Here is a 22,939-nt window from a genome sequence, read left to right on the forward strand (position 1 = left end):
CCTGCCCCACCACAGACATACACAGAATAATGTTTGGCCAAATGTCTGGGCACCCCATGGCTCAGTCAAGTTGACACCTACAATTAACCATCACACACACACACACGCACACACACACACACACACACGGGAAGCTTGAAGTGTATCTTATACTTTCAGAAAATAAATTCAAGGAAGAGTTTATGGAGTGAAATGCCAAAAGCAGAGATGCCATATTCAGTAATGATTCTGCTAAAAAAAGCTCAGAAACACTGGTCAAATACTGACTTTTTGTATATATATTTGTTTTAATTTAATGAAGGACATGATTTGAAGAATCTAGACTAGATTGCTAATATATCCATTACTTCTTCAAATAAAGCCATTGTAAATGCTTGAGCAGTATTCTATTGCTGTGACTTGATGTTTAAGTTCTCTAAGAAGGGACTGTAGTGTAGCATTTTAAGATAAGTAAAGCAAGATTTCTTTATGCTTAAGATGCCTGATCTGAAGTACCCAGCTTTCTGTTGTGAAGACTTGAGAACCTATTTTTTATTTGGACACTAGAATGGGAAACTATGTAACCTAAAAGTATTCACAACATTTTCGCAAAAGTAAATTCTTTGAATGTTCTCCATCAGTTGATTCTGGGTCATGTGGCATTTAATAGGTAATTTTTAATTTGAAAAAAGAAAGAAAGCATTCATTCTTAGAAGAAATTTAGATGGCTTCTGGGACATCTGGTTTCAAGTAGCATGTCACTCTGTACTCTCAAATTGCTATATTAATTGGCCTACAGAATGGGCTATTTAAGATTAGCTATTTAAATGTTGGGAAATGGCTACTAAATATAGTGATTTTAATTTGGGGGTAATTAATGGTGACTTAATCTTCTAAGAATAATCAACAAAATCCAGCTACTTCTGCCAGATAGAAGCAGTAACAGTTAGGATACTAATTTTGCTCCTATAATAAAGCCCCAAACTGTTTATTTTTGTCTCACACAACACTCTGAAGATAAGTAACCTCCTGGGCAGATTTTTTGGTATCAAGGGTAGATTCTCCTAATTCCTCTGGCTACCTTAATATTCAACTCCCATCTCTAGGTCTAAAAACGCTCTCCTTTTTAGTACTAAACATGTACTCTTTACTTCTGATTTTTTTGAATGCCCATTTTTTAAAAGTTTGGGAAATACTAAAAATAAATAAAGAAGATGACAGTCAACTACAATTCTGTTAGCCAGAGATAACCATTACGTTATCTTTAGTTGCTTCTTCTATGGCTTTTCTCCATGTGACTTTTCATTTACATAATGGACTCAGTTTTGCATTATTTAACCTGATATTAATAATATACATTTTTCTCACACCATTAAAATGTGATTCTCAATATAATTTTACATTTGCATTAATTTAACCTGTAGAAGTTCCAGAATTTTTTCAACATATTGCTGATGTTAGACTGTTAGAGTTTCCAGTCTCTATTAGTATTAATGATGCTACTATCAACATCTTTATGCACACATTTTGTCTGATTTTGTATTTATTAATAAAGAATCTTAAAGGTGAAATGGACTCAAATGGTAGGGAAATTTTGAAGGCTCTTAATCTATATTGCTAAATCACTTTCCAAAAAGTGTTGTGAAAATTTCTTTTTAAACTAGTTCTACTAGTTTTTTTCATATCACCCTCACTAGCATTTACAATTAAATAAATTTGACTCAGTTGATTAAATGAAAATGGACATTCACAGCCCCTTGATGACTGATGAGACCTACTGTGGTTTCACATGTACCAGCAATGTTATCATGATTAAATTCTCATACTTTGATCATGTATTCATTTCTTGTTTTAATGCAAATATGAACAATCCTGCCTGACTGTGTTAAGCATGATAGCAGGTACAGAGTAAATGAAGATATCTCATTTAATGACCCCTACATTTAATGATATACAATTAATTTAATGACAGCAGTCAACTTGATCCATCCAAGAATCTTGAAGAATATTTTTTTTTTAAAAAAAAGAGAAAGGACATTGAATTACTGATTACTGAAATAAATGGTACCTCACTTATGTGCCAAAGCTCATGCAGTTTTCTCAGAGGAAAGACTGTAAATTCTTATTTCAAAGCACATTAATTCTGAACCTAGATAAAATCCTAACACATTTGATGATATGATTTTCAAATACACAGCAGATTAAAAACAGCAAAGTAGAAGCAGCAGCAGACACATTAACAACAAATAATGGTCGATGAGAAAATGACAAAGAGAAGAGATAGAAATGTTTATAACACACACACACAAAACCCTGAAATTATGTTTTTTAAAATGGTGATGTTTTTAATAATAACAGTGTTTAAGTAAATTATAGCTCATCTATTCAAAGATTATTAAGAAGTCCTTATATTATTTTTACAAGAACTTTTAATGTCACAGAAAAAAATCGCTTTTCTACTAAGGGGGAAAGCTGGATATAACTTTGCAGATAGAATTTAATTACAAATATGGTTTTAAAAGTTGAAGAGATATCCTGGAAGTACTGTTCTTAGGAACAGTAAGATTATTTTCTTCTTCTTTTTCTGTATCTTGTAAATTTTCTAAAATGTATATGATGTATTACTTTAATAAAGAAAATTTTTATGTTACTTTTAGAATAATCTGGAAATTTTAGGAGTAGAAATTATTCTTTCGTATGTTACTGACAAATAGAATTATACAAGTATTTGTGCTTATAATGGTAGCACAGTTATTTTTAAAAAATCAAATAGAGCCACGGGCTGTATTGCAGAAGACCTGGGAAAGTTATCTGTTGCTGAAGATTTTTATCTAAAGTAAAAATAAATATACAGTCTATGTAACCACATTAAAGTAAACAACAGAGATTCAAAACTCATAGTTAGGGGTGATTTTAAAAATCGTTATTTAGGTATTAGTCTATTGAGGATGTCTCTTGAGTAATATTTAAATTATGTTTTATAAAATAATAATCATAGTGACTATGATGGCATTAGAAAGAAAATTCTTAAATTCAGTAAGTCAAACATCATCATATATTTAGAAAGAGTGCTCATGCTATATAAATATTGAAAACACTCTAGAAACCAAAATTACATTTCAAGTTGGTAGAACCCCAACAATTTTAATAGAAATATTTTTAAATTTTATATACACTCATCTTGCATATGACAGTGGCATGTTTATGTAAATTGTTTTTGTAGCATCTCTCAATTCGAAGTTTTTTGTTTGTATTTGGTAGGAGTAACTTTCAACTACCTTTACTTAGAAGAATTTATAGTATTTTCCAGAAAATTATTAAATGTATGAGTTTTAATAATAGTCATTGGCAGACTTTCTAAACTAATAACATGAACAGTTAAACTACATTTCCTTCATGAAATTATAAATTACAATGGATATATATGTCAGTTTTTACATTATTGTCTCACAGACCCAAAGCTATCCTTTTTTTTTTTTTTTTTTTTTTTTTTTTTTTTTTGAGATGGAGTCTCTGTGTCGCCCAGGCTGGAATGCAGTGGCGTAATCTCGGCTCACTGCAACCTCCACCTCCCGGGTTCAAGTGATTCTCCTGCCTCAGCCTCCCGAGTAGCTGGGATTACAGGCGCCGTCGCCAACACGCCCAGCTAATTTTTGTATTTTTTTGTTTGTTTTTTGAGACGGAGTCTCGCTCTGTCGCCCAGGCTGGAGTGCAGTGGCGCGATCTCGGCTCACAGAAAGCTCCGCCTCCCGGGTTCACGCCATTCTCCTGCCTCAGCCTCCGGAGTAGCTGGGACTACAAGCGCCCGCCACCTCGCCCTGCTAAATTTTTGTATTTTTAGTAGAGACGGGGTTTCACCAGGTCAGCCAGGTCTCGAACTCCTGACCTGAGGTGATCCACCCGCCTCGGCCTCCCAAAGTGCTGGGATTTCAGGCGTAGCTACTGCGCTTGGACAAAGCTACCCTTTTCTGTTCAGCCTCGCGATGCTGGGGCTGAGTTCCTGCAACCCAAGTTTCTGCTTTGCCAGCAGCCACCTGCTAGGCTCTGCCTGTAGGGGCCTCCAGAAGGAAGCTGCAAGGCCGGAACTGGGAGGAGAAACTCACTTCAGGTACGCTTGTAGTTCCTGTATCTCCTCTCCAGCTACCCTTCCTTGCTGTGGCAACAAGGATTCATTCCAGTAGCAACTACTGAATTCAGTTTGCAGTTTTTCTAACGTTTGCAGAACCAGCTCCATTGTACCCTCCTCTTCAGAGACGGCAGCATTAGCTGGCCGGTGCCCCTTTGTAGAAATCTGGGTTATGGCTTCACAGGACTAGGGGTGTCACATTTAACATAAAATTATAGGAAACCCAATTTGAATCTCAGAAAAACAACCAATAAACATTTAGTAGAAGTGTGTTCCTGATATTGCATATTTAACTGTGTTTACTGTATTTTATCAGCAGCCGTGTGCAGGGTCCCTTCTCTAAGCTTCTGTATTTTAATAATTCCAACCATTTCCCTTTACTCCCTAGCCCCTGAGTAGCTGTTTTCTGCTATTGCTATCTTTGTAATAACTTAGTGTCATCAACTTGATACCCACATTATTCTTTATATTCTGTCCTGTCTCCTGACAATGTTGATTGATACAGTAGAGTTTTTTAAAGCAGATACTGGGATTGACAAGGTAATTTTCCTACCAGTTAATATTCCTATGTATAAGTTAATGGGGATACTTATATGGTAACTGTGATAGAAAGTATCCAAACTTTGTTTACCCTGGGGCTAAATGAGTTCATATATATAATATTTGTAGTTCTATGTGGTTCAGAGACATAAGTCATAGTAAATTCTTGTGCATAGCCTATCTCCTTTATCAACATTTCAAGGAATTCAGGACTTACTATGTATACTGTGTGTGTGACTGTAAAATTGTGACAGGAGGACAAGAAGAAAAACAACTTACAGATTTAATGTGGTTGTAAAATACAACAATTGTTAATTTGTAAAATAGATTAATTTCTAGTCCACTTGCACCTGAGTTCTAGACTCTGGACACTAATTTCATTAGTTAGCAAAATACTCAGCACACCCGGTTGTATATTCATCATCTCAGTGGCATTTACATGGTGTTTGCATTGCTCTTATCAAGTTTATCCAGGCTTCCTATTTACTCTTTACCCTGTTCCCACACTGTTCCAACCACTGCTATAGTGGCATCTTTGACTTTAGTGACCACCTAGGTAACCTCACTTTTTCTTTTTCTTGCCTAGTATGAAAATATACCCAATACCATCTTCTTTATTGCTGACTGGGAATGTCCTCTCAAAGCTCCTAAAATTCTTGACGCTCTCCCTTTTTTTGCTTTTCTCTAGCTGGACTATTTTGATTATACCTTTCTGAACTGACTCTGGGTTTCTGGCTTGCCTCAGGCCACATTTCTGGCTTACAGTTTGACTTTCATTGTAATTCCCTATTTATGGCTGTAGTTGGTTGTACAGTGATCACTTCAAACCCATCGCTTCCTGCCTGAAATCCTGTAATTGCTAGTGTTTGACATTCGAAACTCCTTATCCCTGATTTGCCTCAAACTTCTGGTTCTCCTGTGTGTCCTTTCATCTTACCTGGGGACCTGGATTAGCTCTGGCCTTGCTGCTTTCGAGGCCTGCTTAAATAAATGAGCAAGCTATTTCTAGCTAAATAAAATGAGCTGGAAAGAATAGGCAGAACTGGGAGAATTAGGTGACTATTTCTCCATGTCTGATTATCTGCGAGAGTGCAGGGAAGGATGTTGCAAAGCCTTGGGACTAAGCTTGCTGGCACTGGAGCATTTTCTTGACTCATCTCATGCGCTGCTCATGAGAACCCCACAGGGTAGGCATCACCCTTTCACCATCCAGACATAAGAAAGAAGGATTAAAGCTTAGAAAGGTTAAGTAACTTGCTCAAAGGCACACAGTAGCTAAGGAGGGGAGCCAGGAATTAAATTCAGGCTGTTTCGGGTCCCATTTTTTTTTTAATCACTATGCTATATGTGCTTGATTTCATATAATTGAGCCCTCACAATCTGTCTAGTTCTGCAATTCAGTGAGGTTTGGGGTAGTAATGATTGGTTGCAAGTCCAAAAAGTTTCACTGGTCTCATGGCAGCAGAGCAAATGCTGTTATCTTCCTAGGCTCACAGCAGAAGCATGTGCGTTCTGATTGACCACACACTTCCCGCCAGCTGCATAAAATCACTATTCATGATTTAGATTGGAAAGCATACTGATGGCCAGCATTTTCTTCCTGTGTGTGATTGACTGGCAGCTGTGACTCTAAATGCGCAGAACTATAGGCATGAGAATAATTTCAACAAGTATCCTTTAAAGCATTATATCTTTTTAAAACCATCTTAGCCATCTTTAAGTGTATGGTTCAGTAGTGTGAAGAATATTCACATCATAGTAAAACCCATCTCCAGAACTGTTTTGACTTTGTGAATCTGAAACTCTATACCCATTAAATCACAACTCTCCTTTTCCCCTCCCTACAACTCTTTTGTTTCTATGAATTTGACCACTTTATATACCTAAGAAAAATGGAATCTTACAGTAGTTATCTTCTTGTGACTGGCTTATTTCACTTTACATAATATCCTCAAGGTTCATCCATGCTGTAGCACATGACAGGGTTTTCTTTCTATAACTGAATAATATTTAATTGTACATATATACCACATTTGTATATCTATTCATTAATTGGTGGACAAGTAGTTTGATGCCACTTCTTGGCAATAGTGAATAGCACTGCTGTGAACATGGATATGCAGATATCTCATAGAAACCTTGCTTTCAATTCTTTGGAATTCATATCAAGAACTGAGATTATTGGATCCTATGGTATATATTTTTTTAATTTTTTGAGGAAACTGCATACTGTTTCCTATTGTGGTAGCATTATTTTACATCCCACCAATAGTACACGGCAGTTCCAATTTCTCCACATTCTCACCAACACTTGCTATTATCTGTGAAACACTGTATCTTTTTCTTTTCTTTAATGATGCACTATAATTTTTGTTTCAAAAAATATATGACTTAAGCTAATATTTTGTGAGCAAAAATGCAGGGCCAACATATTTAAATATTATCCAGGCTTCTAAGTGTGTTCACTTTCAGAAGCTAAATATTTTCCTGAACATTCCTTAAGTAAATGAATAACTTGCTCTTTTGAACTTAAAACACATACTTGTTTCTTCATTCCTGTGACTACCACTGTCTTACCCAGCATTGAAAGCTTCTTAAAATTAGTCAGAGGAAGACAAGTGGGAAGGTGTAGACTTCTCACTTCAATAGTCTGCTAAAGATGGAGAAAAAATATGGTGCTATTCAAAGACAGTCTATACTTAAAGATTTAGAGTTTTGGATGGAAATAACCCGGTGAAATAGCAAGAATGTTTGAAAGAGAACTTGACAAACCACTGCTGCAGAAAGCTGAATTCCAAGGAAGTGCGCCCAATATCCATGAAGCTGAGAAGTAAGTTTCTGAAATCATGCCTTTCTATTTTTTTTTTTTTAATTTCTCATTTGCCTAAAAAATGTCAACCACTTGTTGAGGCAAGCAGAGTTTTGCTACTGGAACATATAAATTAACCAAATAAGAGTATTATGTAAATAACAGTACATTTGTATATTTGTTTAGTGGCCCTTTTATGGAGTATTAGAAATCACCAACTTTTGACTTTAAGAAAAGAATATTAATATGTGTGTTGTCAGTAATATTTTGATTCTGTGATTTTTTTTTTTAAAAAAAAAACCTTTAAAACATTTGTCTTATTTCTATTAATGTCACTTGATTTTTCTGGTTTCCAATTCCTGCTTCATTCATAGAAGCTTCTAGAAGTAAATGTCTTTTTTCATTTTAAACACGAAAGCAGATGAATAAAATGAACTTCTAATACATTTAATGTCACACTTACTGTGAGACAACCATATTGAGATTCTCAAAAAATTGCTTGTATGGAGAAAAGAAGATTATCATTTTTAGGGCCAGGCATGATGGCTCACACCTACAATCCCAGCACTTTGGAAGGCCAACGCAGGCAGATCACCTGAGGTCACAAGTTCAAGACCAGCCTGGCCAACATGGAGAAACCCTGCCTCTATTAAAAATACAAATATTAGCTAAGTGGGGTGGCGGGTGCTTGTAATCCCAGCTACTAGGGACACTGAGGCAGGAGAATCGCTTGAACCTGGGAGGTGGAGGTTGCAGTGAGCCGAGATCATGCCACTGCACCACAGCCTGGCAACAAAGCGAGACTCTGTCTTGGAAAAAAACTAAAAAAACAAAAACAAAAAGAAAATTATCATTTTCTAGCCAGTGACTAGTAAATTTTCTAAAGCTATCAGATAATTTATAACAATAATGGATTTAAAAAACCAACAAGACAGATTTTTTCTATTGACATATATATGACATATATATTCATATATGTATTCATATATATGTCTCATATATATATGTGATGGTAAATAATCAAAATCCAGAGCAGCTCACTTGGAGAGAAAAATTACAAAGACCTATTAGGTAAAACAAGATTATTTGGAATTATAGGAGTAAGAGTTAAGAATAAACTAAAAACAAAGCACTTGTTCTTTCTGGCAGCTGAAAATAGCAAACCTGGGGACAACAAAGTTTTTCTTCCCATATTCCTTATGCTGGTTAGCTAGCATGATGACTAAAACAGAAATGTGCCTGCCATTGTAGAGCTTCCAATTATTTCTTTTTGGTAGTAGTATTCCACAATGGAGAGCATTAGATAAAAATAGGCAGTCTTTTACAACATTTTAATTTAGTCTTTGTTAATGTTAAAGAGACAAATTCCTTATTGAATTTCTGAGCAAAGCTTAATAATAATGAAGTTAGAGGAAAAACACCCACCACATTTTATAAAGTAGTGAAAAAATCTTATTAAGCAACAGAAGTGTTGTTTTTCCTGTTTTTAGAAAATAACCACTGAAGCTTATCACTTGAAAAGCAGACTTATTTTGCAAAGAACTTACTAATTTATAAAATAATGAGACTTTGGAGAAGCATCTTCCTTATCAATTGTCTTATACATTTCAGGGACGTGATAGAACAAACCAGTGTCACAGTCTCTTGGCACCACTTTTAGGATATGAATACATTTGGCACCCTCCCCACGGTGTTCAGCCTTGGGGTTCTCACCCAAAACTGAAACAAAGTTCTATTTCCATAGCTTCTCCACTTCTATGACATAATGTAGTTATGCTATCTTAAACTTATTCCTATTAAGTTTGTAGTTGTTAGGAGGGATTTTTTTTAAGACTAAAGTTATTTGTATCTAAATATATAACTTTCATAAACAGAGTATTAATTAGAAAGTATAGTTTTTCCTTAAGCTTTAAGGACAATTCATAAGTCTAAGTATTTTTATATAAAATATAGTCACTTGATTCCACTGACTCGTGACTTTAATGGATTAAGTTCCCCCAAAATTTACTCTCATTTACAAGCCTATTAAACTTCTTTAAATACTTCAAACTAGGTTTCAAATTTATATGACTTTTAACAAACACTTTAAATGCCTGATGGGGCAAACTTAAAATGTAATAAGCCAGTGCTTGCTAAACACTTAACCTCTGAAAAACTAATAAATCAAACCTATAAATGTAGTAAATTAGAGTCTTCTAAGCATTTCAAACATCTTAAAATCAGGACTGGAAGCAAGAGTTCCAGTAAAAGATGGTGGATTAAATGCAACCATTAAGGTCTGTTCCATTTTCATCCTCAACTAAAATGACAGTAAAGGGCTTTTCTAAGGAGACAGATGCCAAAAGGACCAAACCAGAAGAGGAGATAACAGCAATAAAATTTCGTAGGTTGAAGGCAGATAATTTAGCAGACCCAAGAAAGCTAACGCTAACAGTGGGAATAACTGAGAAGCACCCAATTTACAGTGTGGAACTCCTGAAAGTAGTTGATGATGTTGAGTATTTTAAAAAGTAGGAATAAACATAAAACTAAAGTATCTTTTCAAAAAGCAGATTGACCTAGGAGAGAAGATTTAATGTTACTGACATTAAGAATTCTCTTAGGAACAGCTCAATCAGAGCATGCTACAGTCAAGACTGCAGACACTTCCTCACTTCCAATCTGCTTTTTTAGTGTCTCATTCTTAAATGGGAAATGTATTGAGGTTCAACTCCTAATATGAGAACACTGACAAAACCAAGGACACAGAAAAGAAAAATTGGAAGGAACAGAAAATATTTGGGAAGAAAGAAAACCGTCTAAAGAGATTCTTAGCATTCTCAAAAGAATAAAATATATTGTATCCAGAAAACCAAAATAGCGTGATACAAAAAGGGATATTCAGGAAACAAAAATCTCTAGGAGGTTAAAAGTATAATTGCATAAATGAAAAACCCAGTAAAAGCTTTGAAAGAAATCTTCCTGAAAGTAGAAAAGGGATGAAAATAACAGAAAAAGTAGAGAAACCTGAGGGCCAGTCATGGAACTCCATCATCCAAACAGGATCTCCAGAAACAGATACCAGACTTAAAAAAAGAGAGGGGGGTTGGGAGGAGGGGGGTGAAAAGTCAAAGAAATAATGTGAGAAAATTTCCCAGAACTGCAGGACACGAGTTTCCAAATTGAAAGAGCCCAGTAGCAAGAACAATGAAAAAAAGTCTCCCACTTAGGCATATTATCATGAAATTTCAGAAAACTTGTTTCAAAGAAAAGATTCTTAAATCATCAGGGAGACATATTCATTCAATGGATCAAGAATCAGAATGACATGGGACTTCTGTAAAGCAATACTAGAAGCTGCAAAGTAATAGAGTATGCCTTTAAAATTTGAATGGTAAATTATTTCCTCTCAATAGTTTTACTATCATTATAAATCAACTATGAGTAGAATAAAGCCATTTTCATATAGGCACATTTTAAAAATTTCCCTCCCATTACAGTTTCTCAAGTGCTGCAGCAATATGAGAAAGAAAAAAAATGGAATCCAATAAATAGGAGATATCCGTAAGGAAGAAGTGAAGGGAATCCCACACAGGGTAATTCTAAGACAGCTATGCCACATGAAAACAGTCTAGGCTGATGGAGGTCAGAGAAAAGAATTCAGAGTGGTTGGCTCTGGGGAGTAGGAAAAAGGATGGGATTGGGGGGGATTGCTTTGTTTTACAAGTCAAGTAGAACTAGCTATTTGCTTCTTTAGTTTATGTGGAACTTTGATAAAAATTAAAACTAAACTTATAAAGAGACAAAACATAATTTAAATATCATGTCAATTAGAAAACCCACTGTTCCTCTATAAACCCAACTTGAATAATGGTTATGTCTTCATCATCTCTGCACTCTTATGGTATACTTTCCTGGGGTGAAAAGTTGCTTATTTGACTAAGGAGACTTTTATCATCATCTCCAGTCTACAACAGCAACTATGACCATAGGTTTGTGTTGTGGATGGCAATTCTAGAATAGGGCTTCTCAGAGATATATCTAGGAAAATTCTATCTAAACACAAGATAGCAATCCAAGTCCATTCTTTTAGTGGGACTTCTAAAGCCCACTCCTTTTCTTACACCCTGCTGCATCCCATGTTATTTTATTCACTATTTTCCTGTTATCTCAGGCAACTTTAGTCTAAACTGACTTGCTAGGTTGTATATCCATTACCCAGATTGGATTTTATCTTTTCTACTTGATTGAATTCAGTACTCTTTTAAAATTTTACATTATTTCATTATCCACCATTCTACATGCTATAGTAATTTAATTCAGTTCCTCGTGGAGCTTATGTTACATATCAGCAGAAGGTAAAAACTATATAAATAAACATGAATGTAGGGAATGAGTAAATTGTGGAGTAAATTAGGTAATAGGTGCTATAAAGAAAATGCCAAGCCAGGTAAAGGAAGTCAGAAGTGCCAAAGAGGGGATGTGTCACAATCTTTAATGGTGGTAAGAGTAAGCCTCACTGAGAAGATGACAAAGATAAGTAAAAAAATGAAGGAGGTAAGGGAGTTAGTAATGCAGATACATGGAGAAATAGCATTCCAAGAAGCAGGAAAGTAAGGCCTTGAGACGGGAACTTGTTTTGAATATTTCAGAAATATCCAGGTACACAACAGGATAGAATGAACAACAGAAGAATATATGGGAGATGCCTTTGGAGAGATAATGGGGGCCAAATCATATGACATCTTAGAAACTTTGACTCAGAATTAGAGTTTTTACTTTAATTCTGGGCTAGAGTTTTTACTCCCAGTGAAATGAGAAGTGATCAGTGATTTTGAGCAATGGTTTGACAAATCTGACTTACATTTTGAGAGACCTGTTCCAGCTAGAACGTGGAGAACAAACTGTTGGAATATCAAGATTGGAAGCAGACCAGTTAGGAAGTTATAGCCATGATTCAGGTGAGAAATAGGGTAGTTGAGACCAAGATAGTAGTGATAGAGGTCGTGAGAAGTGGTCACATTCTGTATATACTTTAAAGGTAGAGCTGACAGATTTTCCTAATGAATACGATGGGGTGGGTGTTAAGGAGTAGAAAGAAAGAAAAAAAAAAAAAGAGAAGAAAAACAAAGCAGTCACGTATTCCTCCCCCAAGTTTTGACCTGAGAAAATGATGGATTTGACCTCACATACAGTGGGAACAGTGAAGGTGGCACAGGTTTGCAGAGAATTCAGGAGTTTACTTCTGAATATAGTTAAGTTTCAGGTGTTAGCTAGGTCTCCAAATTGAGAGAGAGAATAAACTAGCTGGCTATTTGAATGTGGAGTTTGGGGGAAAATCTGTATTAGAAATATTGATTTAGGAGTCTTCAACACATGGGTGATAGCAAAAACCATGGATGAACTCAGCAAAGGAGAAAGCATAGATAGATGATCTGTGCTAAGGCCTAGGATTTCCAGTGCTGGGGAGGAAGAAGTAGACCTGGAAAAAAGACTGAGAAGGAGCAGCAGTGGGGGAGGAAAATCAGGAGATTGTGATGTCCTGGGAGCCAGTGAGGAAAGCATGTGGAGAAGAAGATAGAGATAAATGTGTTGAATGAGAACTGAGATGACTGTTTGTCAAGGAGGAGGTCATTGGTGACCAGCAAGAGCAGTTCAGTGCAGTGGTGGGTCTCCATGCCCACTTAGAGTGGATTTTTAAAAGAGCATGGAAAGAGAGGATTTAGAAGTGGTAACTATGGAAAATTTCTAGGATTTTTGCTGTAAAGGGAAGCAGTAGAAAGGAGTGTTCATCCATGGTGTAAATTGGGTCAGGAGAGGGTTTTACTAAGATGAGAAAGTAACAGAGTATTTTTATGTGGATTAATCCAGTAGAGGTGGAAAATTTGACGATACAGAAGAGAGTAAAGAGTTTCAAGATTGTCTCTGAATAGGTGAGAGAGGATGGGGACACATTAGCTTAAAGCAGAAGCATCTGAGAAGGTTGAGTCAGTGGGCACAGATACAGGCAGGTGGGTTGATGTGGTATTGAGTCTGTGGAGGTTCTCTAATTTTTTTTCAGTAAAGTAGGGACCAAGATTATCAGTGGAGAATAAGGATGTTGGAAGAGTTTCTTGGATTTGAGGGGAAAAAACAAATGGCGTGAAATTATCCTCTGGGAGAGTAGGAGAGTGAATAAACTATAAAAATATACTACAAAGACCAGGCAGCACTAAAGGGTCACTTGAAGCTCACACTCGTAAATATCTCAGCAAAGCTTGCTAATCATGATGACAGAGTTATATTTGAAAATACAAAGACACCTTAGTTATGGTTGTTATTTGAAGATGGACTTTAAATAAAGAATGTTTTCAAATGATAGGCTGCAGCACTTCTCTGAGAAGTCCCACTAGATAGATTTGTAATCATCATCGGGGTTCTGGTTGAGGTGTGTGCACACCTGTGGCTGTTGCTGGGCCTGGATAAACTACGTAGCGTGGTTTTTCCTTCCCTCCTCTTCATGAAACTCTCTCTCTTCTTGCATGTTTTCTTTTCCTTATGGGTATAGACTGGAACGTTAATATTTGAATTGCTGAGTATAACCATTATTTTGAGCTGGGGAAGAGGAAAAGAAAATGGTACTAGGATGCCTAGTACAGAGAAGGAAAGGATAGATATTTAAAGAATTATTTAGAATAATAGATCCGTGAAGATAAGACCAGTGGAACCATCTTCTAAATATAAACAATTTTTTTTTTTTTTGAGACGGAGTCTCGCTCTGTCACCCAGGCTGGAGTGCAGTGGCATAATCTCAGCTCACTGCAAGCTCCACCTCTGGGGTTCACGCCATTCTCCTGCCTCAGCCTCCCAAGTAACTGGGACTACAGGTGCCCGCCACGCCCGGCTAATATATATATATATTTTTTTGTATTTTTAATAGAGACAGGGTTTCACCATTTTAGCCAGGATGGTCTCAATCTCCTGACCTCGTGATCCACCCACCTTGGCCTCCCAAAGTGCTGGAATTATAGGCGTGAGCCACCGCGCCCGGCCAACAAATTTTTTTTTTTTTTTCAAAGGAGAAGAAACTGCAATGATGGTGTGGAAATGCAATATATCTCAAAGGAGTCCCAACCTATTCTGAGTTATCTTTGATAGGACTGCCAGATATTGGGTTAACTGAGCACTGAAGCTTTTCTTTAATGATCTAATGTGTCAAGCAAGGAGGAAAATGTTCCTTGGTTCTTGGTCTTCATTTGTGTGAAAGAAATTCATATAATTTCTCATTTACTTTTCTTTTTGAGACAGAGTCTTGCTCTGTCACCCAGGCTAGAGTGCAGTGGCGCGATCTCGGCTCACTGCAACATCCGCCTCCCAGGTTCAAGCAGTTCTCCTGCCTCAGCCTCCCGAGTAGCTGGGAACAGGCGTCCACAGTGCCTGGCTAATTTTTATATTTTTAGTAGAGTTGAGGTTTCACCATCTTGGCCAGGCCGGTCTCAAACTCCTAACGTGATCCACCCTCTTCAGCCTCCCAGAGTGCTGGGATTACAGGTATGAGCCACCGCGCCCGGCCTCTCATTTAATTTTAAACCAACCAATTTCTTTTAAAATGGTATAATAGTTAAACACTTTCTATCAGGGCTTGTATATTTCAGCTGCACAATACTAGGCAGATTACTTAATCTTTCACTGTTTGGTGTTTTAATATCTAACTCATAACTTTGTAACCGAAATGCAGATTCCATCGCACACTGCTTGCAAAGTCCAACTAACGAGAGTGATGTCTGGTATAAAGAAAGTGGCTTTATTCCAAAGCTTATCTTAGGGAAAGAGGTATAGGCTCCTGCCTTTGGTGGACTGCTTCACTTTTGGGGCAGAAAGCAGAAGCTTTAAAGGGGGACTTGATGTGAACAGCATGCAGGGGAAAGAGCGAGCAGGTGCTGATCATTTTGGTACTGTATCTACTGGGTGGTGAGCTGGCACCATCACAGGCAGAGATGGGTTGTAAAATGGCCATTGTCTCCAGACACCCTCCAGGTGGGAGAGAGTTCCATCACAGGGCACACTTTAGGTTGTAAGTTAGCTGTTGTCTCTAGGCAGTTTGGAGAGAGAGAGTTCTGGCCCTGGAGCTTTTGAGGTAAATGCATAGTTAGATAAGCCTGCTGTGTGGGGAGCATCTGGTGAAGGGAAGGTAAAGGGTATCATTGCATTTCTTTTCTTTTCTTTTTTTTTTTCAGGCTTAATTCACTTTGTTTTTCTTGTATAAAAACCCTATGTTGTAGCCACAGCTGGAGCCTGGGTCCGCTGCACGGAGACTCTGGTGTGGGTCTTGACAAGGTGGTCAGTGAATTCCTGATAGGGAGACTTGGTAAATACAGTCTCCTTCTGGAGGTCAGGGGTCAGGTAACTGTAGGTCTTAGAGATGGCATCAACCTTGGCGAAGTTGCCCAGGGTGGCAGTGCAGCCCCGGGCTGAGGTGTAGCAGTCATCGATATTCCAGCCATCACGAGCAGCTTCTTGGGCATTTCTAAAGAACTAAGTAGGACGTAGGGAAAAACGGAAAAGGAGGAAAGAAAAAATTATTAAAACATAACTCTTACTCTTAGAAAAATGGGAGTACACAGCTGGGAATGATAAATATTGCTACCACCACCACTATCCAATTATTGGGGGAGGGGGAGGGTCCCATGACTATTTCCAATTTGGATGAAATAAGAAACCAAAAATGAGTTTTTCTTGATCCTTGAATTGAAAACTCCATTTTTACAGAAAGAAAAGATATTTTCCAATCCATTTCTCTGAAAACATCAGTTCTTTATCTCACAGGACGTAATAACTTGATGGGAAATGTAAACACAAGGTTATTCATAAAGTGGGAAATGAGGGGACACCTGGCGTGAGAGCGGCAGAGGCATTTCCGACACACTGCTGCCCCCTGCTGCCTGATACATCGTTTTCCTTCTTCACATGTGCTCAAAATTAACACACTCTGTCACCTATATAACATCATACTGAGGAGAAAACTGAGGCCCTGAAAGTGATCTGGATGACATGGATGGTAGAAGATTTAGATTAGATTATGGAAAACACACTTCTTCCTGCTTTACCCTATTGCCTTTTCCCTATTAAATTAAAAGTCAACATAGTATTGTGTGCCTATGTAGAAGGACTCAAGATGGAGAAGTGAAAATCAAGATCTCTGCACTTACATAACTCATATTCTTGTGTGAGTAAACAGCCAATAAATAAGAAAAATATCAATAAATAATTTAAGAGGATGATAGATGTATTAAATATTAATGATGATAAAGATTTCTGGAGTACTAGGAAAACATGAAATTCAAGACACTGTTCCCAGTGCTTTCCATGATTTCTTTCATTTGAGCCTCACTGCAACCCACAAGTAGCTACTTCACTTTACAGATGAAGATATTGAGGCAGGGCTAGAATGATCCTAAGTGATGGAACCAAGATTAGAAACCAAGCCACTTCTGACTCCAGAAGTGTCTACGGCAGTCTGCTCTGAGAAGGCAACAGTGGAATGAAGAGAAGAAGCCAAGCTTTTGAAGATCTAAGGGAAGAGCAAGCGCAAAGGCCTGGAAGTGGAAGTGAGTTTGGTATGGCAAGGTATAGGGAAAAACAAACCAACAAACAAAAACCATCCCATATGATTGTACTAAAGGAGGATGCAGGAAGACTAGCAGAGGCCGGGTCACGGTAGGGAGCTTGGATTTTATCCTAAATTGCAAGAGGAAGCCATTGAAGGATTTCAGTCAGAGCAGCAACCTGATTTATGATATAGGGAGCTCGCTCTGGATGTTGAAAGGAAAACAGATGGTAGGGTAAGAGTTTCCTGTTTCTACCATTTATATAAACATTGCGTAAACGCTAGCAATACTGAGCCCCATGTTTTCTAAATGTGACCCCTACAGTCCCCTCTTCTTTTTCTGGTGTTTTCCTCTGTTTAGAATCCCTTCCTTGAGTCTGCCTTTTAAGATTGCAGCCTGCCTTTTAAGATTTCTTTTGTGAAGCTTTCCTGGATTCTTCAATTATATAACTTCCATCCTTTGAACTCAAGTATATATTTCAAGTATAGCTTTTCTGTGTTAACCTCTGTCCTAGGATATCTGTTATTTGACTGCCTGCCTCACGGACTGTTAGATCCCAATCTTGAGATCAAGGGCTAGGACTTGCAGGCCATCCTATATGAGTATGCACGTTGATTCCTTCACAAGGGCACCCGACCTGCCAGAACTCTGCTCACCAAACTGAGCTCCCTGACACAGGCTGCACCAGTGAAGGGGAGAGTCCTTTTTTGTCTAATTTGTATAGAGATGTCATGTAAAATAGTGGATCCAGAATTGATTTCTTTCATCTTTGCATCTGAAACAGCACATCACATCTAGCAATAGAAGTATATACATAGTGGATATTTTATCAAACCTTTTTATTAATAATTGATTCTGATTTAACTAAGTCCAGTTGTAAGTAAGTAAGATGAAAAACTCAAGGTTTATGGTGTGCTTTACTCATTTACCAAGGCTATATGCAGAAAGGAATGGGATTGATCATCCTACCAAGCCCCCCTGCTCAGCCAGCATATCTCAATTGCTTGATAGGCTGTGGTTTGTGTAAAAAGAGGGAAACAAAACATAGATGACGGATTTAAGGTACATCAAGCTGGAACAAGACGTTATGTTGAAGTGTTAGGACATTGCAGTGCACTGTAGTCTATGATACCACAGGTTGGAAACCTTGAGGACTTTTGTTAAGATTGCTGATGACATATTTTCAGCAAAGATGACAATATCCAGGGGAAGTAAAATATAAAGGGTGTATGAGATTGCTGAGGCTTTAATTTTTTTTTTCTCTAGCTAGCAGTGTAAAGGACATATGGTTCTATTTTGAGAGCTGATTTCCTCTTTGTCCCGAATAAAGTGAAACTCTAATAAGGGTATGTCAGCTAATAAGGGTATGTCAGCTAATAAGGGTATGTCAGCACCAATGTTTCTGTGTAAGAGGACCTCCTTGTCATCTTTGAAATTAATTTGAAATTAAATTATTAATTCATCATTTGTTTCCACTGGAAGCTTATATAAATGGTCCTAAAACCAGCAAAGCTGGGGATAGTCCCCTTTGTTACATGCAAGACTGGAAGAATCATGTCAGACCCCATGGAAGCCTTGGGAACCCACCCCTAACTGCTGCTTAGTTCTCTGCTATTTTCAGAACTTTATTACTTAGTTAAGAGTTGTACCTCCTGTTTTCAGACCTCCTCGTGTTCTCATCTGCCTTTCTGCCTTCAGTGTGAATGAGTACATAATCTCTTCTCAGAGCAAGTTTAGTTGAAAATAAAGTCTTAGCACCTAAAAAAATAAGAGGAGGCGACCAGCAAGACTATGAGGCATGGAATCCGGAGCCCAAGGATACTGATAAGAATGAACTGATTCATATTGCTGCTAAGACACAGAACTGACCTATGAAACACAGCAGAGTGGGCACAAATGAACCAGAGCCAGGCTCTCCTCCATTAGAAGGTGCTCAGTGTTTACACAATGCCCCTTGTCTGTAGGGGCCAAGTACTACATGGGAGGGGAAGTGGCAGGGGAGTTGCTGGAACTGGAAAGTATCAGACTGATGAAAGAGGCAGCTCTTGTTTAGCTCTGTCAAGCTGTTGCTCTGCAGATGCCTGCCCATTGCTGTTAGATTTTTCAGTGGAAGTTGATGTTCTGCATTTTTATGAAATACTTTCTATTCTTTAAATATTGTCAATCAATTCAAAAAACTTTGGAAACATATAGGCAAAACCACAATCTTCTTTGTGTGGACTGCCAGTTTGCAACTCTTGCCTTAAAATTATAACCAACTTCTGTTCTCTGGACTCTGAGAAAGAAGCATGCACAGAACTATCGTTTTGGTTTGTTAACAAACAGTCTCATCATTACCTTCTCTGTTTAAAAAAGTATCATTTCTGCTTAAGAGTGCTAGAACTGGCCGGGTGCGGTGGCTCACGCCTGTAATCCCGGCACTTTGGGAGGCCGAGGCGGGCAGATCACGAGGTCAGGAATTCAAGACAAGCCTGGCCAACATGGCAAAACCCCGTCTCTACTAAAAACACAAAAAATAGCCGGGTGTGGTAGTGGGCGCTTGTAATCCCAGCTGTTCAGGAGGCTGAGGCAGGAGAATCGCTCGAACCTGGGAGGCGGAAGTTGCAATGAGCTGAGAGTGCACCACTGCACTCTAGCCTGGACGACAAGAGTGAAATTCCATCTTAAAAAAAAAAAAAAAAAAAAAAAAAAAAAAAGAGTGCTAGAACTATACCTAATGGGGAAAAATAGTAAGAAGAGCAGCATTTATCTTGTTTTCTGGTCACTTTTACCAGCATGCAATAATGCTGGAAATAGCCTTTCTTTCTTCCTTATAAATAATCCCATGTGCCTCATAGAGATGCAGCATATCCCATAAACATTTGTGCCAAGTAAAACTCCTAGAGCAGTATTCAAATTCTCAAAACCTGCTGAAATTAGAATCAGTACACATTTGAGTATTTTTGGAAATGGAATCTGTAGCATATCTAGCTACAGGTGTTTCTGACCCAGGTCGGGGGAGACCCTTGAAAAAGAAAGTGTTGAATAAGGCTTTAGATTTTTGAAAAACGAATTCTAAATGTTTCTTCCTTCTCCTCATTTTGTAATTTCAAGTTATCATTTATTTTTTAAATATAATTTTTAGCAAAACTTTCTACTGACCCTTCCTTTCTTCTATTCATTCAGTTTGTTCAATAAATATTTATTGAGCACCTACTAATACCAAAGATCAGTCTAGGCACACAAGATCAATTAGTTATCAAAACAGATGAAAGGGCTGGGTGCAGTGGCTCACACCTACAATCACCGCACTTTGGGAGGCCAAGGTGGGCAGATCACTTGAGATCAGGAGTTTGAGACTGACCAGCCTGGCCAACATGGGGAAACTCCATCTCTACTAAAAATATAAAATTAACTGGGCATGGTGGTGTGTGTCTGTAATCCCTGCTACTCCGGAGGCTGAGGCAGGAGCATCACTTGAACGCAGGAGGCATAGTTTGCAGTGAGTCAAGATCACGCCACTGCACTCCAGCCTGGGGAGACACAGTCTCACTGTGTCTCAAAAAAACAAAGAGATGAAGAGCCCTGCCGTTAAGGAGCTTACATTCCAGAATTAATAAATAATAAATTTATCAGCAAATTAGAAGGAAATTAGTGCAATGAAGAAGTAAAATTGTAGCAGGTTAACAGGGGTCAAAAATAGAGGGTGTGCACATTGGTTTTTTTTTTTTTTTTTTTTTTTTTTGAGACTGAGTCTTGCTTTGTCGCCCAGGCTGCGGTGCAGTGGTGCAATGTTGGCTCACTACAAGCTCTGCCGCCCGGGTTCACGCCATTCTCCTGCCTCAGCCTCCCGAGTAACTGGGACTACAGGCGCCCGCCACCACACCCGGCTAATTATTATTATTTTTTTTTTGTATTTTTGGAAGAGACGGGGTTTCACTGTGTTAGACCTGCCTCGGCCTCCCAAAGTGCTGGGATTACAGGCATGAGCCACCGCTCCCAGCCACATGTTGTATTTTTAAATAGAGAGGTCAGAGCGGGCCTTGGTGACTTTTCAGCATTGACTTATAGAGGGGAGGTTGGTGTTTTTTTAATTGGCTTTCCTACTCCATAGAATCAATGGTTCTTTCCATTTATCCAAGTAGTATATGTTGAATAGTAAAGAACTAGTATGTGAATGGGGCTGGGCGCAGTGGCTCACGCCTGTAATCCCAGCACGTTGGGAGGCCGAGATGGGAGGATCATGAGGTCAGGAGATCAAGACCATTGTGGACAACATGGTGAAACCCTGTCTCTACTAACAATACCAAAATTAGCTGGGCACCTGTAGTCCCAGCTACTCAGGAGACTGAGGCAGGAGTATGGCTTGAACCCGGAAGGCGGAGGCTGCAGTGAGCCAAGATCTCGCCACTGCACTCCAGCCTGGGGACAGAGCGAGACTCCGCCAAAAAAAAAGAAAGAACTAGTACGTGGCATGTACACCTCATAGAACACATATTTAAAACAAAGAGCAAAAGTGCTATGGTCGGAATGTTTGTGTCTCCCCAAAATTCATATGCTGAAACCCTAAACCCCAAGACGATGGTGTTCAAAGGTGAGCCTTTGTGGGGGTGATTAGGTCATGGGGGAAGAGGCCTCATAAATGGAATTAGTGTCTTTATAAAAGAGGCTCAGGGGAGACCCCGTCACTCCTGGGAAGTTAGAGTGAGATGATGGCTGCCTGTGAGAAAGCAGGCTCCTTCCAGAACCTGCAGTCACCTTGGTCTTGGAATTCTCAGCCTCCAGAATCATGAGAAACACATTTCTGTTCTTTGTAAGCTACTCCCAGTTTATGGTATTTTTGTTATAGCAGCCTGAATGGACTAAGAAAGGAAGACAAATTTAACACAAACAGTTCTACAAAATAAACTGCTTAAAGAATATCTGTTTTGGGTATTTGATATTTGTACAATAAGGGAAAAGACTATTACAAAATATTTTTCTCTCTGGCTTTTAGCTTGCAAAGTTCTTCTCACACATTTTTATTTGATGTTCATTATAACTCATTGAGACAGGTGGAATTATTTCCATATTATAGGTGAAAAGATGAAGCTTACAGTTTTGCTTAAGCTACTCCCCCTTAAGTGATCCCGCATTGCCCCCTCGGATTCCCCTTTTCCCAGATCTCTGATCACTATTCACAAGGCCCTTCACGATCTGGCTTCTGCTTCATTTCCATAGCATCTCTTGCTAATTTCCTGTTTACTGCCCATACTCCCACGATATCTAGCTACTTCCTTTTACTATTTACTAAGCTCTCCCTTTCTTGCCTTTGGACTTTCGCACATAGTATTTCTTGTCACCTCCTCTGGCCACCCTCTAAAGACTATCCCAGTCTCCTCTTTGGCATTATTTATTTTCCAGTGCTAGAACCTCTCATACAAAATCGTCTGAGTCCAGGGCCTTCCCCCTGTTCCATAGGCACCTCCTGGTCATTATAGTTTCTCTCAACACTTCTCCTTTAGAGTTCTACATGATGGTCCCCACCCCTCATCCAAACCTTTTAAACTTCTGGAGGAGCTTGAAGCTTAGATAGGGTGAAATCCATAATCTAACTCAGCCTTTTCTCCCCTTTTTGAATTTTTTCTTGACCTTTCAAGATGAGAGATTAGTGGCTTAACACATGGCTTCTCTGCAAGTTTAATGCCTTATAAGGTAGCTCCTTCAGGCTCACTTCTGCTAACTTCAGTTTTTCCTGCCAGGTGCTTCCTGTCCTTATCACAGCTCTGTCACTACAGGAGGAAAGGGAACTACCGCCTCTGTTTCTGTGGGCCTCTCCAAAACTCCTCCAGTTTTGATAATAACTTGCCAATCAATGTCTGGCAGTTTCACAGTTCTGCTGCGATCGTCCTCCCTGCTTCACTCCGTGGAAGCAAGCCCAGTATGCTCACGGGGATTTGA

General features: G+C 38.5%; 1 protein-coding gene across 4 annotated transcripts in view; it reads left to right on the forward strand.

The window, feature by feature from the left end:
• The window catches only part of OXR1 (oxidation resistance 1), a 469,361-nt gene that overhangs the window by 288,484 nt on the left and 157,938 nt on the right, over nt 1–22,939 (forward strand). For 2 of the 4 annotated variants that reach the window (XM_015145862.3, XM_077943954.1), the window contains exon 1: nt 7,184–7,475. The exons of the other annotated variants lie outside the window; for them this stretch is intronic. In XM_015145862.3, the coding sequence (XP_015001348.2) occupies nt 7,463–7,475 (13 nt within the window). In that variant the 5' untranslated portion in view covers nt 7,184–7,462. Of the gene's footprint in view, nt 1–7,183; nt 7,476–22,939 lie in introns of those variants that run through there. 4 annotated transcript variants of the gene reach the window in all.

Source organism: Macaca mulatta, chromosome 8 (assembly GCF_049350105.2).
Source record: "Macaca mulatta isolate MMU2019108-1 chromosome 8, T2T-MMU8v2.0, whole genome shotgun sequence".
Lineage (NCBI taxonomy): Eukaryota > Metazoa > Chordata > Mammalia > Primates > Cercopithecidae > Macaca > Macaca mulatta.